The following is an 18,618-nucleotide window of genomic DNA, read 5'->3' on the forward strand; positions in this document are numbered from 1 at the left end:
TCAGCACAATGAATAAACACTAAATACTCCCTGGAATACTCAGTGAATTTATCAGTGTTCAGGGGTGGTGCATTAATTAGATGCAAAAATCCCCAGAGGCACTACAGTATAATGTTATAATGATGCATCAGTCAGATAAACTGAGTATTGTGTTATGTTGCTTAATTGGTTCATTTTATAACTGCAAATTATATCCCCCAAATCATCACAAAAACCACCAAGACAATGTGAAATATTATTGCCATCCACACATTGATACAATATGGTTAGACTAGATAGTATGCAGTACTGATTACCCCCTGCAGCCTGATTATTGGGACTCCTACCTCTGGACTTGCAGGACCCCTGCTCTCTACTCTGCGTCACCCTCAGTCATCCTACACTCTCAATGAAAGAAAAGACACAACAAATTCATGAAAACTACAGATTAAAAAAAATCTTTTTAGTTATTAAAAAGATTTATTTTGCCTTACAGTGTAATACATAGAAAAAATAATAACAAAACACTTAAGAGGCTTTATGAAACTAAAGCCTGAAACAAGTATTCATTGAGTAGTTGCAGGCTGGTACCGAGCTGGCTCTTGCTTTGCTACGACCCGGCAGCGTCCTCTTCGTCGTCTCTCTGCATTTGTTCTATGAGTCTCTGTCGCTCAGCAGCCTGCCTCATCCTCATCATCACCACGCTCTCATAGTCACGTTCATTTGTCAGGGCGCCCTGCAGGAGAGAGACACAGACACACCATGTCAAACAAGGTAACACAGAGGGGTTGTTATTAAATTAACCTGGAAAATGTTACAAAGACTGAAAAAGATCTGAAAGCACATATTCTGATCTTTAGTCACAATCTGTGTAACTTCTATAGACAAAATCAGGCTGTAAGGTATTTAAGCCCAAGAATTAATTAACTTTTGCAAAAAGTTACAAACAAAAAGATATGCAAAGCTTAATTTGATTAATACATAACTTGAGTGGCAGAAAAGCTATTATTATTTTGATCATCGATAAGTCGTTCAGGTCATTTTCTTGTAAACTAAATAACTTTGGGTTTTGGACTGTTGTTTGGACAAAACAACCAAATGAAGATGTCAGCTTAGGTTTATGGGATATTGTGTATTTTCATCAATCAATCAATGAGATTTGAAAAGCAGCAGAGGCAACTATTAGTCCTTGGTATGCTTCATGCTTCAAACCCCCTTTAATCCTACATTTCCCATAATGCAACATCTAGCACTTTCTCATATGTCGCACTTAGCCTGGTCAAAGTCTCATCTTTATCAAACTCTACACCCTCAGTTTGTTGCAAGCAGGCTTTCTTTTCTGTTGTAAAGTTGTAGTCTCCAAGCTCGAGTCGAGATAACCCTGATGACATCACATCAGCTGTGCTCACGGCACGTGGAGTACATCCCACGAGTAAACTGATCTTGATGTATAAAAGCAGCGGCATGACCCTTTAATCAATATTCAAGTAACATTTCTAATGAGCCGTTACAGTGGCAGTGAGTCATAGAGAAGTCAAACATGTCTGTATTTGTCATTGTGACAACAGCGACTGAGGGCAGCGTATGGAGCGAATGACACCACGGTCACCGTCCACTGTGTGTTTGCTTTCACGACGAGGCCTGTCGGTGCGCAGCCGAGGAAAGGCGCACTCGGACAGATGCTCTCATCTCAGTTACCATCAGCATGACGGCAGGGTGAACACGCATGAGACAGCAGCCCGCAGAGCAACTGTGACAGGGTAATTCCGCTGCCTGAGGTCATTAAACCCCAAAATGAGGGTTGGGATTAAGCCTGGCAGTCGCCCAGGATCTCACTGTGTGTGTGTGTGTGAGTGATTTCTTTGAGGGGCTTGGGCTTGGACGATGATGGCGAGAGATTCTCTTACTGTGGGGGGAATCGGAGAGGGCAGCCACTGGCTAATGGCTAATCAAGCAGGGTGGAACACAGGATGTCACACACACACACACACACACACACACACACACACACACACACACACACACACACACACACACACACACACACACACACACACACACAGGTCACAATCTGTGCGGTCACAAATGCCACACACACCCAGGCACATGAAAAGGGACTCAAAGGAAGCAAAGAGACATTAAATATGCACCTAGAATGATGCATATCTTTGCATATTTGTATGCATAGAACACACACACAAATGCACTCACAGAGACCACCATCCCCTTTTGAAGGGTAGGGAGACCATGTGTCCACAGAGTAAGCCATTGTTTTATAGAATTATATCCAGGAAGTCTGCTGGGCCAAGGAAGTGTCTCTTTAACAAGACAGTGAGCTGCAGGAGAGAGCGAGTGAGTGTGTGTACGAGGGACTGGGGGAGAGTGAGTGAGAGCAACTGGAAGACGAGCAGTAGGTTTTTGTCAATGCGCTCGCTGATCTAAAGCATCTGGAAGACATCACGGGGACTCCAGCATCCATGTGCAGAGAGAAAGAGCGTAAGTATGGAGGAAGAAGACAGGAGAGGGCCGGTGAGGGGAAGTTATCCCCCACCCCACCACCCCGCCCCTGGATTCAGGAAAGCTGCTATTATCATTCCAGTAATGTGAGCTCAAGCCCTCGTCTGACACGTAACTCTGAAATATCACGCGAACACCATTAGGTAAATAAACAACTCTCGCATCTTCAAATTAAGCAAAACACAAGCAAGTATACAATAAGGCTGGTGAAAATACACCCTCTTCCTCAGCAAATATATCTCTGCTCTGCCCTGCCCTCTACTGCCCACTACCCTGAAGTGCACTTGAAAAATCTTGGGGCAGAATTGGTCTGACCTATTCTCTACCCGGTGTGGTCACGGGCGGACTGCACCAGGCTAATGATGTAGGGGAATTCTGAGTGTTAACAGGTGCTTTATGGGCAGCGTGACGCATTTCTTCTCAGGGTGAGGGATGTTTCCTTGCCTCGAGTGTTAACTTACAATGTACATGTTTAGCCAGTGCATCACTCTGTAACTAAACACTTGGTTGTGTACGTATGCGTGTCTGTGTGTGCGTGTGTGTGCTGCAGTTCACACTGGGGCCCAGGGTGAGTAGGAAACCACAGAACACAAACAATGGGCCCCAGTACAAAGCCAAGAGAGGAGGGCACGAGGCCACCGCAGAGGTAGGACGGTAGTAAAACGCACACATACAAACAAGCCGAGGATTAGCTACGTGACAACAGCATATGGCTCGGCCTCCAAACAGCACACCCCAGCCTGACCCCGTGCCAGTAATGACATCATGAGTACCACCAATGCTGTGAGTCAGGCAGTGTAACACACACACACTCAAACACACGTGCACGCTCTCACACCCGTCCTACACACAGCAGGAGGCATCTCGCAGTGCAGGTGGCCACTGTGCTCCCTCGGCGCAAGTTGTCAGATCAGCTGCACATTACGCCATTCCTTCATGTGCATTTCTGCGAGCTGTGTGAGTGTGTGAGCATGTGAGCACGAGTGAGTGAGTATGTGAGGAAATAAATGAGGCTGCCACTGTCTCTACAAAATGGAAAAAAAGAAAAGACCTTTCTCCGGCAAATTAACACAGGCCAAAGCGGGTATTTCTTTCTCTAGTGTCTGAACACAAATACAGATGCAGATAGATGACAAATAAAGAAGACAAACCAACATAAATGGTCTTAGTAAGGTGCTAGACCTCCAAAAGCCTCCAGAGCAGCTTCAGTGCTTCGTGGCTTAGATTCTCTGCTACTTCACTGAAGGGAAGGGAATACCACTCTAAAATTCTTCCTGTGTTTTGCTTTGATGATGGTGGTGAAGATGTGTCTAAGGCATCAGTCAAAAATCTCCTATGGAACCAAACAAATCTCATTTTTTGGTTCCATAGGTATGTGACTTATGAAACCCTGTCTGAATCTGTTTCTGCATCATTGGTCCACTGCAGTTCCATGCCATGGTGTTCACTGTTTCATGATATGTCTTGTAATGTATAGAAAACACCATATGGAGATGATAACAAGGTTAAAAACTTGATTTTCATCGAGGGGGTCTTTAAAGCTTGAGGTTAACACCTCTCACTGACTTGGTTATAACAAAGGCTGATTGTATTACTTCAGAAACTGAAACTACCATTATAGCAACTTTTAAAACATTTTCAGTTGACATCCGTGCTATTTCATGCTTATTGTCTCTTAACCTTGCAGCCTCAGAGGTTACCAATTTGTATTTGATTACTGGATTAGCCATCAGATATCTCTAACTAGATTGTCACTGAGCCAAGAAGTGGTCTTTGCTGCCAAGAGAAGAAATGTTTTTTTCTTACAAGCCATAGTCTGTGGTGCAGGCTAACATTTCTGCCTCTAATGCACTCTGGTGAAGTTAATCAAGGAACTATTTATCTGGAGTGTGTGTGGTGGTGTAGTGTGTTTCTCTGTGTGTGTGTGTGTGTGTGTGTGTGTGTGGGTGTCATTGAGCTATGGAGTAGGTGATTTATGAGAGGCGAACACTTATTTAGAGATCATTTGTGTGCGAGTGGATATGTGTGTTTGTGTGTGTGTGTGTGTGTGTGTGTGTGCCCAAGCACTCCTGCTAACTCAAACAAACAGGCAGCAGGACAGGGGTACTGCACATGCAACACTGGAGCCAAGGTGAAATTCCTCTGCAGACAAAACTCAAGCTTTGTAAATGGTACTGGATTAGTCATCATTCATTATGAGACTCGGCAGACATAAAACCCCAAAGGTCTGGTCTATTATGCTGTTTTTGTTAGTGAAGAACAAACACTACATAGAGATTAAGGCCCAAATCGACTTCCTGTATTTAACCCTTTACATGCACGTGTCCTGCAAACATCTGTTTTTTGAATGAAACTCTGAGACAAGACCTCCTTTTATCTGACAGCAGAAGTTTTGGATCTAAAAAAACTCAGGTACAGGTCACTGATTGTGACAGTTTTGCAAATTAGTGCTGAATTTGTCCTCGACATCCTTGAAACTACACTGGATAAGATATTTACTGTATGTAAAATACAGCTATTTAAAGTAACAATCGCAAAGATTTTCATTTAAATAAATGTCTGTGAAGTGCCTATCTATCTATCATCAAATGAGGTGACACAATGGTGACTGCGCCTTTGGCCCACTGATGAAAGTATCGCACTGTTTTCATATTTGCAGCTTTACAAACTGGGCGTCTGCCGCAACATTGGTGGCAAAATGGTGATAACGCAAACCGAACATTTCCTACTGCTGCAGCTTCACATTCAAAGTATTTAACTGCCGAAACATGAGTTGACTTTTATATGAAGTGGTCACAGGTAGCGCAACGTGTCTGTCAGTAAGATTTGCACTGATCGTCTAAAATCCATCTACTGTATAAAACAAGAAAACTGTCATTTTCATCATTTTTTGACAGTCAATCAGTTTAAAAATATTGCAGGCAGCAATGGAGAAGCAACAGCCACACTGAGCTGATAGATGAAGAGCTGCAAGAAACAGGCTGCAAACCTCCAACTTTTCAGCAATGTAACCAACTCCTTTCACTGAGCCCTGCTGTCCACAGACTCATGCCATGTGCAAGAGACCAGACGGTTGCTCACAGAATGATGGAAAAAAGCCAATTATTGCCTGAGTTCTTCATTAAAACAACTACAGTTTCGTCTGCTGCCCCCAGAACTCTGTGACCTGTAGTACTGAACCTTGCCATTCTGTTACCTGTAGTATTAAACTTAAATACAAAGCTGATTTCTAAAGAACGTCGATAAAATAAAAAAGTGTAGATCTTTTACATTATCATGTGCAAAGCCAGTACAGTGACTGACTGAACATTGTGTGCAAATAGTGGTGGTTGCGTGCGGACTGTAGATTCAGCCAATAACATTCTAAGGTAAAGCGCAGGGGAAAAAAGGCAGCAGCGGATGTGGGGTGCCATGTAAGTAGGTGTGTATGTGTGGACGTGTACGCATGTGGTTGTACGTGGTCACGGTATTGGACAGAATAGAAGCCTGTTGGACGGAGACGGAGAGTGCCTTTGGAAACTGTTAAAGTAAAGGAAATAAACAGTGAAAAGAGAAATGGCAGCAAAGACCTGAACTCCTGGTGCCCTGGCATTTCTCTTAATGATGGATGAGCTCAGGGATCTTTGAATAGGGAAATGTGGGGGCTTGGCCTCTTTAATATCCAACAAAACATCGCTGTAGAAGCAAAATTATGTCTTTCACGTTTTGGCCTTCCGGGAAAAGCCCTCTGATTGCAACAGATTTCCCATTAAAACAAAGGGGGCCACAGGACTGGTAAAAATACAGTCTGAACCTTGGAGATGTCAAAAAGAGCTCAGTCATTATGAGAGGAGAAAAAAAAAGAAATCAAGGTTCAACTCAGTGTAAACTTTGAGCTCTGTGTATGTATGTGTTCCTATATTAACATGGTTCCTTATCTAATGTGCAGAGCAAACACACCTCATACCTCCGGTCTTTACAGTAATCTAAATATCCCAACCATGATCTTATAATTACTAATGATCCAGTGCCAGGAGACACAGCAGTACATTCCCAGCCTGCACTGAACACCCACATTCACTGGAAAAAAATAGTGTGAGTTATGCATATGTACATTACATTTCTTTTAACTCAATCCAGCTAAAACGAAATGGAGAGCTCTAAACATTCTGTTAGTTTGATGGCACAACAAACAGATCAAAACCTATACAAGGATTCTACATAATAGCACAAAATTACCATGCTATAACATATATTTCTTGGTAATTTTTCATTTATTGGACAGCTGACAATTTAGAATGAGAGGAAAGGGGAGCCAAATGCAAACGCAATATGCTGCAGCTCCATAATATGTCTAGAATTCACTAGAATTCCTAATCACCATTCCTCTAAAGCCCAATGTAAATAATCAAGCTGTTCTTATAGTTCTTCTTTTCTACTATTCTTACAGTATTTGGCGTCAATAAACATGACCTCATCCAAAATTTCTTCCATAAGCCTCCATTCATTATCCAGCCCAGTCACCTCCTTACTGTGTTGGAACTGACGTGTCCATACTTTGTTGATTAGAGGCTACTGCAAGCTTTGTCATGTGTTAATGAGGCTGCACTTAGTTAACACCTAGAGTTTGGCTGCTGTCAGATCTCCGTCATGTGCAAACTGAGTGTCCTCACTTCCTCTGAGCAGCCAGACTGCCAAGTTTCTGTTGGAGCGCCTTCAAAAAGATCATCACTGAGTCATAACTTTGGAGACAAACAGTGACGACAAAGGTTAGAATGATGACTAACGCAAACTCGGATCGACTCACCACACTCACCATTACAAAGCTATGAGAAACTGTTTCAGAGACAGATACAGAGAGAGTAGTGGACCTCCCAATTTCATGCAAGGAATTGACCATCTATTCTTGCGTTTTTCAGACTCTGGGTAATTAATGGATGTACTACAAGCGGAAATTTTATCCAGCGCAGTACAGTGTGTCCCTCGTTTGTCGTGATCATAAAATGTTTTTCATATACAAGAATCAGACAATTCATGCTGTAAATCTAGCCTAAATGCTGGCTGTCTAAGGGCCTTGATAGAGCGGAAGCTGGAGAACACACAACAAAGGGCCAGAAGAATATCCACCAAAGCCTCAGTTTGGGCTTCTAGCGCCAGTCAAAGCAATATCTGGAAACACTTTTTATCCTGCAACAACAAAAACATGCAGCATCCCAAATTTCAGGCCCAGCATAGCTGCATCAAACCACACTGGCCGCTATGGTCAGGCCTTAGAAAAGAGGCTTAGACAGAAATCCAGCGAGGGCTAAACGCATCAGCCCAGAGGCTACATAGCCTGACAGCACAACTAAAAGAGTGAGCCCAACCTTGGTCAGACGGCAGGTCTTGTGAGGTCATTCCCAAATACCACAGATAACACTAGCTTTTCACCCTGATTGTCTCCTAGCATGAAAGCCGTTTTGTGGTTGTAGGTGGAAGGAGGGGGGGTTCTCAGAAGAGAAATGCTCAGAAATGTTCTGTTTCAGTCTTGAGTAAATGTTATGATAATTTCATTTGCGTGAGTAATTGTGTCTGGTCTTGCAGACCGTTTCTGGCGCTGGAGTACAGAGCAGGAGAACAAGAAAGGATCAGGCGGCACGCCTATTGTTTATTGGATCAATTTGAAAGGACTGGAGGAGAAGTGAAAGATACCATTTGTCCATTTTCTTCACACCCCGCATGTTTAAGTTTCGTGAACAAGGAGAGGCACTGAGACTCTGGACAAAGGGGTCCATAGACGTGTCCTCCTTTCTGCTGGAACACTGTGTTCAGCATAAGATCAGAGCACAATGATGTGTATTCTCTTTAAAACATGGGTTGAAGGAGATTAAATAGTTTAAAAAAGACCACTTCCAAACCATAAAACAACCATAATGGCATGATCAACGCAAGTAACGCAAGTATAATTACTGGCTGTGAGCACACAACAAAATGCTTTAACCCTGCCATCTTTAACACAAATAAATTCCAGAGAGCAAAAAAAAAAAAAAGTTTGCTGTTCTGACACAATTTTCATTACTGTATTGCTGTAGCATTCCAGAGGCAAAGACAACAAGCTGGAGGCGTGAGAATTGGAAATGCAACAAGCTATCTCTCTTGTGCAACCCGTCGTGCCTGCACATACATGTCTGTGTGCGATAGTATGCTTTGATTACACAGAGAAGCTATAGGCCTCCAGTCAGGCAGAAGGGTCTGTGGAGTGGGCTGGACTCCGGGGCTTTGACAAGCCAACAGTAAGCAGGAAATCAGGAAATCAGCAGAGCAGAGGGACAATGACATGGAGATTAGAGATCAGTTAACCCACCTCCTCTGGGTGACTGACCCTTATGCTCACTGACCAAGACTTCCTTTTAGACACAAGCACGCAATCTAGGAAATACACACACACGCACACACGCACACACGCACACACACACACACACACACACACACACTCAAAAACAACTTGCTATAGAGTCACTAACCTATCCCAACTCAAGCTCCCTCACTCCTGAAATGAGTCGTGCGCCTCTGTAGTTTCCCCCGCATTTTGGTCTTTCTCAATATCACAATTAAATCAGCAGCTCCTACTTTGCGCCCACTGTCTAGCAGGGTGCAGCCAACCAATCAGCAGGACTTTAACACTTATGACTGAAAGGCCAACTCACACCACAATCAGGATGATATCATCTGACAGCTGGCAACCATTCTAAAGGGGATGACTGAATATAAACTCAGAAAAAAAAGAAAAGGCTCCACCTGGATGGTTGTACTCTGACCTCACCTGGCTTACCTCTAAGGCAAAACCAGCCTTTCGCTGGCAACACACCTGCAGAGCTCTGCAATGCATGAGGGAGTTTACACTGGAAGGGATTACCAAAAAAAGACTCACAAGGTGCAAGGACTGGCAACACTCACCTAAGCAGCAGCATAAATAAAGGTAAGAGACACTCTCTTGGCAGTTAAATGCTCCAATTTCTGTAAAAATTGACTTGGTTGTGTCACATGGGAAAATACCATTTTAACTGACCCCGGTTTCTGTCTCAGGGCTGTGCAATGAAGTCTTCTCTGTAACAGTTGAACAAGCCCCGTCATGTCAAGGAAGAGTTTGTCAGGGTGTGCAGGTTGACGCTGCCTAGTTTCGTGACAGAGACCTGTGTACATGTGTGGGATTCAAATATCCTGTATTTGCTCGGCAAGAAAGGTAAGAACTAACTATTCAATCGTTATCCATTCTACTGTTATTATCCTGCTAGACAATCAACGGCATGAAAAAGAAATTCTTGAAATGAATTGCTTTCAACTCGTTAAAGTTTTCATCAGACGGATTCCTCGTCTGTCTCAAAGCTGAATCATTTATGGCAACACTGAGGATGATAATTTAAAGAAAGTTTCTTGGCCAATCTGTTTTAATGGGCTTCTTTAATTTTTACTTGGCCATGAAGCGTTTCCTGAACTTGGTACTCATGGCTGAAATCCTAAGACTCCTCCTTGGCCAAACTGACATGTTTGCAAAGGAATGCTGTTGTGTCCACGCTCTCCAATCTCCCGCTGCTACTAAAGTGCCGGTAAAACCTTTACAGGCCAACAAAACCTGTTTGCTGTAGTGGCTTACAAATTTACAGAGTGAGTGTTTCAAGTCACGAACACAGATCTAATGTGGGCAAAGCTGTTTGGGAGACCGTAAAATCACAGACCCTGAGCAGATAATCTAATTGCCGTGCCAGCGTTGATGAACTGAGTTCTGTTTTACTCAATAAAATGATTACAGGTCACGGAACGCAAACGTTTCAAATTCATTTAAAGTCTTATTGTACGCTTTTTATTTTGTCCAAGATGTTCTCTTTTAAGTTTTGTTTGTGGAAATGAAATTTTAATAATACAAAATCCCTTAACTACGTTACAAAACCTAAAATTTACTTTGAAATGTAATGCCTACAGTGTGATGTTATTTATGGAATTCAAATATTTCATTTTATGAACTTCCACATCCAGAGTCACTGCACTGCATCCACCACAGCAAATTAAACTGACTGCATCCCAGCTATTTGTATTTCTCACAAAATCATAAACATGTGTTCCAAAAAAAAGTTATCATCATTTCTGACAGAAATGAGGCTAAAATCATTCGGGAATCTGCATTTTTGTTACTTTTCTTACTGGAATTCTTAAGTAGGCTAATAGACTTCCTTTAGAGGATAGGCAGCAGACCACACCTGTGCTTGTGGGAAAGAAAAGGGATTTGGAAAGTAAATATTTACAAATGAAAGCTTCAAAGCATTGCTGGAGCACGCTGCCAAATAATGCTGAATTTCATTAAATCAAAATCGAGTGGAGCAGGTGCAATCTCTAAACAATGGCTGCTGATCCACATCAATCCGACTGATGCAGTCCAATACTCACATCTGGTGCTGAATTACATGACAAGCACAAGTACGGACCAGCTCCATAATCTAGCAAGATGAGAGGGAAACCTGAATGATCAAAAAACAGATTTAGAAAGCAGTCTTGATGAAAAGTTACCTTCACACGAAACTTGGTATCATTTGTTATATTAGAATTTCTCTTTTTTTGTCTTGTAGATGGCATTACGCTTTTAAGCCTCACTACCTCCTGTTGAACAAAGGAGGAAATACAAAAAGATTCAATCCACCACGTACCACTTAAGTCTATCTCAACCAGATCTTCCAAGATGCCACTCAGAACGACGTCATACAGAAAGCCATCCTCTGGTCGTTGGCTCAGCAGGAAGCGCAGGGACGTGCTGTCTGTCAACATGATCAGCCTACCACTGGCTGATTTCCGCCACATCTCACATATTGGCAATGACGCCCATACAGACAGTTTCGGTGACCTGTCCTTCCTAAAAATGGGCCACAGTCTGCTCCTACAAAGCTCCCAGAGCGAGCAAAATCTCTTCCTGGCCTGCTCGCCGCCACCCAAGCCCCCGCGCCTCAACCTGGATGAGGCAGAGGGTTCGGAGAGCCCCAACTGGCATGTAAGCCAACAGCATTCTTCTGGGCCCCAGAAGAGACAGAAATGCAGCTCTTTGCCACTTCTGGACATGGAAGGAGATGGAGAGATGGGAATGGAGGATGGGTACCAAAGAGAGAATAATGTTGCTTCCAGTCAGACCCACAGGCCTGGATGGGGCAGCCTGAGTTCAGACAAGGATGAAGACTCCACAGACACCTGTGACAAAACTGCTGGACAGCAAAAGGATGAGGACACTGGCTTTTCCTTTAGCCTCGACCTGGGCCCTTCAATACTGGATGATGTTCTCCAGGTGATGGACAAACAGCACAACTAGACAAGACAGTAGCCGAATGTCACAGGAGGGCTTTACTAAAAGTTTGGAACACGGACAGAGATCCAACTAGAGCTGTTCTGTGACACACACTTCTGATTTTACGGAAAAATCAATATCCCGATGTGTTCAAATAAACTGGAAATATCTGATTTTATCATCCCTGGGTACCAAGTAGAGACATACGACCTATGGAGAGAACTTTTAATGGTTGTTAACAACTACACTGAAAAGACTGATACACAGGATAACAAATTGTGTCTTTTTCAGTAACACAATAACACATTTCCTCTTTAATCAGACATCACAGAAAGCACCAGATATTGTGTGTACAGCACACCGTGGTCCGTAATCACATGGAACATAACCTTGTTTCAAAGGTGAAACTAAGAAAAGACACCTTCACAAAGTTAATGTTCACCTAAGACTAAATGCTTGCAGAGGTGAATAAAATGTTTAAGTTAATAATTAAACTCTGTCCGATGTCAAACTCCATGCTGGACATTTTTACCTTCTTTTCCTTCTCTCCTTTGCTATTGAAATCTCCCAAACCACACGGCACAGCACTGAAGACGGCTGTTAAGACTTAAGAGTGTTGTGTTTAAGAAAAGAAAAGCTGCGGCTGGAATCCAAGGTCCTCGAGCTGTGATGTCTTGACTCTTGGCGTGCTTGCCAATCTATTGTGTGCGGAGGGCAATTTTTCCTCTGCACGCATCCCAGAGGCCCCACTCAAAGGTAGACCAAGGTACCCCCCATCTCTCATTCCCAACAATGCAGTGAAAACAAACACTTAGCTCTGTTTCCAATAAAAGCCAGCCAGTAGTGGCAGGTTGGGCTACAGACCAATCCAGGCCACAGGTCCAAGACCTCAGAAGAAAAAAAAAGCCAGAGTAGGGTGTTTTCTTAGCTGCAAATCAGAGTCCGATGCTCTGGTGAGTGGCACACGAGAAGGAAAGTGGTAAAGGGTAACGCGATACTTCCACATATGCAGGGGGTGTCGAGGGAGGAGGACCAGAGACATTCATTACTGCAGCAAAAGTCTTGATGAGGGTTTAAACACTACCTTCTGACCAAACAGACCTCCTCCCCGACACGTGAAAAATATGTGCTTGTGTCTAACATACACTGGCACAGAAGTGAAGGGAAACACACACGCATGCACATGGAAGCACGCATGGTCAAACGGAGATCTGTGCAGACAATCAAGGTATACTTTCCTCAGGTCTGGAGAGGAGAGAGTCAGGGCAGAGCCTCAGTCTGGGCCTTAGCGAGGGGTTGCCAGGAAAGGCTGTGGTGCAAACCCAGAACCAGTCAAATTCCTAAGTTCCCCACGGGTCATGCTGCAGAATTTAAGGACCACAAATGTTGCGCTTCTAGCAACAGATTTAGAATTCTATGTATGTCCAAACAGAAACAGCAATGTTTGTGGGTATGTCTGCACTGTACGTCTGTTCTGGCATCTCTCATTTTAAAGTGGATATCACTGCCCCCCTTTTCTTGTATATGTTATGACAACAACACATTCTGAAACATTTGTTTGCATTGAAAAATGTACTACTTTGTATTTTGGTGAAGTAAAGAAAAAAAAAAGCATCTTTCAAATTCCGCAATTGGTGGTTTTGTGGATAGAACTGCTTGTGTCAACATCTTAAGAGAGCTCGTATGAGAATGTTTACACACCCTGACGGACAGACATTTATTTGTCTTTTTAACTGTCAGCAGCCACTGTTGAGGCAACAAGCCTCGATAGTCACTCATGCCCAACAGTTTCTAGAGAAATTACAGCCTTGGATTATCCAACACAACAAGCAGCACAATATTATTTCAAGCAGGAGAGACACACAAGCCTAAATTAGACAGGAATGTCAAGCAGGATTTCATGCAGACACACACATAATGTATTACAGTGAACTGGACTTTGAAACAACTGCTGAGTTGTTAGGCAATCCCTGCTCTGAGGCACACCTGTATCACCCAGAGGTGACACTCAGTGGCTCACCAGGGTGTGCCTGTAATTTGTCAGACTTTTCTATACCGGCTACTTTTTCCACATTTACAAAAAGAGCTATTCAGTAACACAGGCATTATAGTGTGCAATGTCGGACAAACACTGTGGAGACAAATTATTGTGCTACTCGGGTAAAAAAAAAAATTTTTGAAAAAAGAAATATCAACAAATTTTGGTATTTCATGTAATTCAGACAGAATTGACAAAGAAAGCACTCAGAGGTTTAATGAAAACCTGCCCTTATTCTTTACAACCTTCAAAAATTAACTTTTTTTCTGGAACAAGTCCTTCTGCAGACTAGAGTCCTTGACCGCTATGAACTCTCAGTGTGAAGAACCACATGAAGTTAAGCTCAACAAGTGTTCAGCCACATGACTGATGCAAGAAGAAAGCGCCTGTAATTGAAGACAAATTATCTTGTCTGCGTAGCGCAAACTGGCCGAGCTGTGAAGTATCCCAATCACATCTGGTACCACTTCTCTCCCTCCAAAAATCTAAACTTGCTGTCATACAGAATACCAAGAAGCCCTGTCATCTCACATAAGAGTAGCTCTTATGACATTTATTTTGTCAGGTACTAACTAAAAAACTAAAAATATTGTTTTGGCAAATAAGAGATGTGTCCTTCCCCTGTAATTGCATCTCCCCGTGTGACTTGATGCTGCTGAAATATGCTGCATGGTTTGACATCTGTTCACACAAACGGGAATTCTGTGAAACTGATACTGTTTATGCTGTCTGTATCATGTCAGAACATATTATCAAGCTATAGACAGGTAGGGCCAAGCCAATCCACAACAGCTTCCCCTCTCATGATATGCACGATTTGGCTGCAATACAATAATTTTGAAATTCTCACCACACCTTAATCACACCGGCAATTCATGCCATGTCTAATGAGAAATTTAAAAAACAAATGCATATATTTCAAGCTATCCTAAAACAGTTTTCTATAAACTGTGTGGTCTTTTGTTTCTTGTGGGTCCCGTTACACATAGAAGATATAACACCAACAGCACCAGGTTCTTTTATTATGAGGTATACTGCCAGTCTCTCTCTACTATATCCATTCAAAACTGGTGCTCAATTTTAAAGATACAAACCAAAACCAATATTAATAATAGTTTCATTTCCTACTTTTGGATCTGATCATAACATAATGCAGAAGCTGGTCTCCCTCCCAGACAGGGGGTCAGGCCAGGGTTGATTATGCCAATGGCATGGCCACATACAGTGCATCTCTTGCAGACTCAGGGGCTATTTTAGGTGAGAGTGCACTTTTCAAGCACTGGCAAACCGGCGGGCTGGAAAAACAATCCCAGAATAGCTGATCTGCTGCATCTGGTTTGTGTCGTGACAAGCCCACGATGACTCTCATGGCTCTAGATGGAGGAAGCAGGCGTAGAGAGCTCAAATTTAAATCCTTTACAATAGATTCACTTTAAAAATAATATGGTAAGCTGAACTATGCAATAAACCATGAATCACGACGCAGTGATTAATGATGGCGTTACCTCTGCGGAGACTCAAACATTACATCCGGCAAAGACAAAGCAGATGGTTAGATTGTGATTCCATATCCAAGACTGTCTGGGAGGTGAGACCGGAATCATTAGTCAGACTCTGTGTAATCCATAAAGTCATCTCCACACATGAAATCATATTTGGATGCAGCAACTATTTACAGCTCTCATTAAACACTCCACTTACATGAATAGTATATGAGCCCTGCGCTGTTTCTGTTAGCATGCAGCAATTAATATAAAACAACTGTTTATTATCTTTACTTCGGGTTCATTCAGGCAACATGACTCACTCAGGATTCACACAGATTTGCAACTGTGTACAATACAATGCTAAAAGCAATGCTTGCACGAATGGGAATGACTCAAGCGCTTCTTTCATAAACCTGTCCATTTCCCAATCTCTCACTATGACAGTTTATTATGTCAAAGGGTACAAAAACAACAAAGAACCGCCTGCAGACGAAACTAGATCCTTTCCCAAAAGACAGGTCTGAATTAAGTCAGGAGCATGGGGAGCACTTCCATACAGGGTGGAAGATGTGGCCCTTCTTTGTTATGAAATTTTTAATATCCATGGTGAGAAAACTGGTTTAATGCAGTGGAGGCCCTGTTAGAAATCATGTCACATCCGCTTTCTGGTACAAGCAGAACAAAAACAGAGCGAACAGTTCATCAGGTCTTCTCAGTGTCTCTCAGCAAGAAAAGTGAAAATCTAACACATAGTCAGTAATGTTCAAGGCCTCTGGACCCTGAGGGAGTCTTCAAGGGGAATTTGTGGCCCCCACTCCATAAGGCCCTTCACATTGAGAAAAGAAACCAGACCAACAATCAACACACTGTACTGATAGCTCACAGCAAATTTAAATTATAATAAATTATTATTTAAATTATCCAGTTCTGGACTCAGCTCTGCTCTGGTCCAGTCTGAGGAGATGGACTCTCAATTATACATCACAACCACCTGAGTGATGAATGTGTTTGTGTCTGTACATATTGTTGCTTTGTGATGTTTATTTGATAATGCCTGACGATGATCCCTGAAACATTGCTCTGTTGAATTGAATTTGCTTTGCGCTGTCAGTACAGTGTGCAAATCCTTTGTTTGCTTTTTGCCATCAGTTTGTTTTTTGAACCTATACAACTATTTTGGCTGTGTGAACCCTACACTCTGTTTGCCCTTCACATTGGATCCAGATTATTTATTAAGGTCATCAGAGCTGGAGCTGAAGTCTGAAGGCTGAAGTCATACGTCTGTGTCTCTGAGCTCCCTGTAGTGAGACCCTGACTCTCTGAGCACGATGTTTGGATTGATGAGGTTAAAGAAGCAAGTCCTCACCCAAGCTGCTCCTATGTGACTGCAGCTGGCTATTGTGGGGGAGTAATGGAGAGCTAGGCAACAGGAAAGGAATCTGATTTTTAGATTTCAGATAGAGTCCGAAGAGAAGGACCTCCAAGGCTCTGGCTTCTTATTACCTTTGTCTCTCTTTCTCAAATGACCCCCATGTTCACTTACCCTAGGCCAGACATGGAACAACATTACTAATATCTACACTGGTTAAACATTATGTCATGTGGGGCCTCTTCAGGAAAAAGTATTTTCACTGAGGGCTAATGCGAAAATTACCAAGTCACAGTATTGTTTTCATTCTCGGGGGCAGGAGAAAAAAAAAAAGATGAAGCATTCAGCTTTTGATATCTGTAAGGCAAACCGGGTTACCATAATAACATTTAAAAAGATTAGTATGACAAGTCCCAGCATGAAGGCTGTGTCTCACATAGCCTTCTCGCGGGGGTCTGAGACACTGCACTGGGCTGAGGGTTGAAGCTGAGTTCAGCAGCAGCTCTGGAGACACAGATTAGTGGACAGAAAGCGCCTACTCATCTACAATCCCTAACAGGTAAAGAGTGCAGGAGAGGTAACATGGACAAAGTGGGGAAAAACTACTACTTCATACTTATCAAATGATAAAGAAAAACTCTGCAGATATCGCTGAAATTAGACTACCTTTGCACAAAAGAGTTAATGTGCCTTTGGTGTCTGCATGTGTGCTGCTAGCGACAGACAAAACATTGGGCGTGCAAAATCAATTAAAAAAGTTGAGTTTGCAATATGGACTACTGTGATTACAAATCACGAGAGGAAACACATCAGAGGGAAAATGGATGAAGATTTTTTTTCCCAATAAAGCATTCTAGTTTTGCTGCAAACTTTTGGCCTGCAGAACATAAATTCTTCAAATTCAAAACCACGTGCCCCCTAAGAACTCCAAGAGGTATTCAACTCTCAATAATCGAAAGAAAGCCTAAAAAAAACCACAAATCTTATTATCAACAGCAACAGAGATGCAGGCTCACTTGGCATCAATGCAGGCATTTAGTCAGTCTCACGTGCCAGGCTACCATTACTGCAAACTGCTTCTTCTCTGTTGCTATGTGAAACGCAGCATTCCTGGGGTCTCCCAGGTCAGGCCTGTTAATGAGCGTCCCGACCAGGGGCTTTGGGCCAGTGCCGGGCCAGCGCCTCACCACTCCAAAGCAAATAAACTGAATTCCATTTAACCATACACATTGTTCTAGGCCAGACGAGGAGAGCGCAAGCATCGGGGCAATATTTGCACCACCGATATGAAAATAAAACCTCAGAAGGTTTACATACCTCTCTTTCTGGGGCAGTGTTTATGCAATAGTATTTGTGTTGGAAGCTGTGTACATGGGGAGATTTTGTAACACAGGGCAAACATGTTTTATGAGAGAGGGAGGGAATTACAACCATGCATCCTCAGGTTATACTGGTACCTGTGAAGACATGAACTGGCCAGGTTGAGATGCTGGAGCGATAACCTCCGGCTTTCCTTCAAGCCACGAAATCTTCAAGGGGTTTTCACGCAAGCCACTTTCATTCTTAACTGCCAGCTCCTAAAAACACAAAATAATCTGTGAGAGGATGTTCTAGTGGTTTCTCTGCCAGTATTTTATTAGAAAAAAAAAACAAACTTTCTTCTTGTCCTGAAATCTGTCAATCTATCTATCTTACACCTGGGTATTTGAGCAGGGACTATAAGACGTGTTAGTCAACATATTTTAAATACTGTCTGCTTAGTGTCTGGGGAACTGTTCTCAAGATTTCTTATCAGGATGTCCCAATTCACATATCTCCATTATGTCTTAAATGACTGTACTTGTATTTTAACAATTTTGTGAATAAACTGAAACTGGAACCGAACTGTTGGTATAGTATAAAAATGAAAAGCACATGTCTACACGGACAAAGGTGGATTGTAATT

The 18,618-nt window shown here is 42.6% G+C and overlaps 2 protein-coding genes across 3 annotated transcripts in view; one reads left to right on the top strand and one right to left on the bottom strand.

The window, feature by feature from the left end:
* Nucleotides 1-345: 345 nt before the first annotated feature.
* dnajc17 (DnaJ (Hsp40) homolog, subfamily C, member 17) overlaps nucleotides 346-18,618 on the bottom strand; it is a 32,843-nt gene continuing 14,570 nt past the window's right edge. Inside the window, exons 10-12 of one of the 2 annotated variants that reach the window (XM_041954039.1) lie at nucleotides 18,131-18,250; nucleotides 571-715; nucleotides 346-377 (exon numbers count right to left, since the gene is read on the bottom strand). In XM_041954039.1, coding sequence (XP_041809973.1) covers nucleotides 590-715; nucleotides 18,131-18,250 — 246 coding nt within the window. In that variant the 3' untranslated portion in view covers nucleotides 346-377; nucleotides 571-589. Of the gene's footprint in view, nucleotides 378-446; nucleotides 716-18,130; nucleotides 18,251-18,618 lie in introns of those variants that run through there. The other variant, XM_041954038.1, reaches the window with a different exon arrangement.
* Nucleotides 9,180-13,410, top strand: LOC121618536 (cdc42 effector protein 3). The gene is made up of 3 exons (XM_041954040.1): nucleotides 9,180-9,433; nucleotides 9,541-9,697; nucleotides 11,076-13,410. The coding sequence occupies exon 3, from the start codon at nucleotides 11,186-11,188 to the stop codon at nucleotides 11,801-11,803; it is 618 nt and encodes a 205-aa protein (XP_041809974.1). The 5' UTR covers nucleotides 9,180-9,433; nucleotides 9,541-9,697; nucleotides 11,076-11,185; the 3' UTR covers nucleotides 11,804-13,410.

The sequence above is a fragment of the Chelmon rostratus genome, chromosome 15, assembly GCF_017976325.1.
Source record: "Chelmon rostratus isolate fCheRos1 chromosome 15, fCheRos1.pri, whole genome shotgun sequence".
In the NCBI taxonomy this organism is placed as follows: domain Eukaryota; kingdom Metazoa; phylum Chordata; class Actinopteri; order Chaetodontiformes; family Chaetodontidae; genus Chelmon; species Chelmon rostratus.

What these genes read in the sequence shown, in the direction of transcription:
- LOC121618536 (XM_041954040.1), top strand. Translation starts at nt 11,186, where the DNA reads ATGCCACTCAGAACGACGTCATACAGAAAGCCATCCTCTGGTCGTTGG.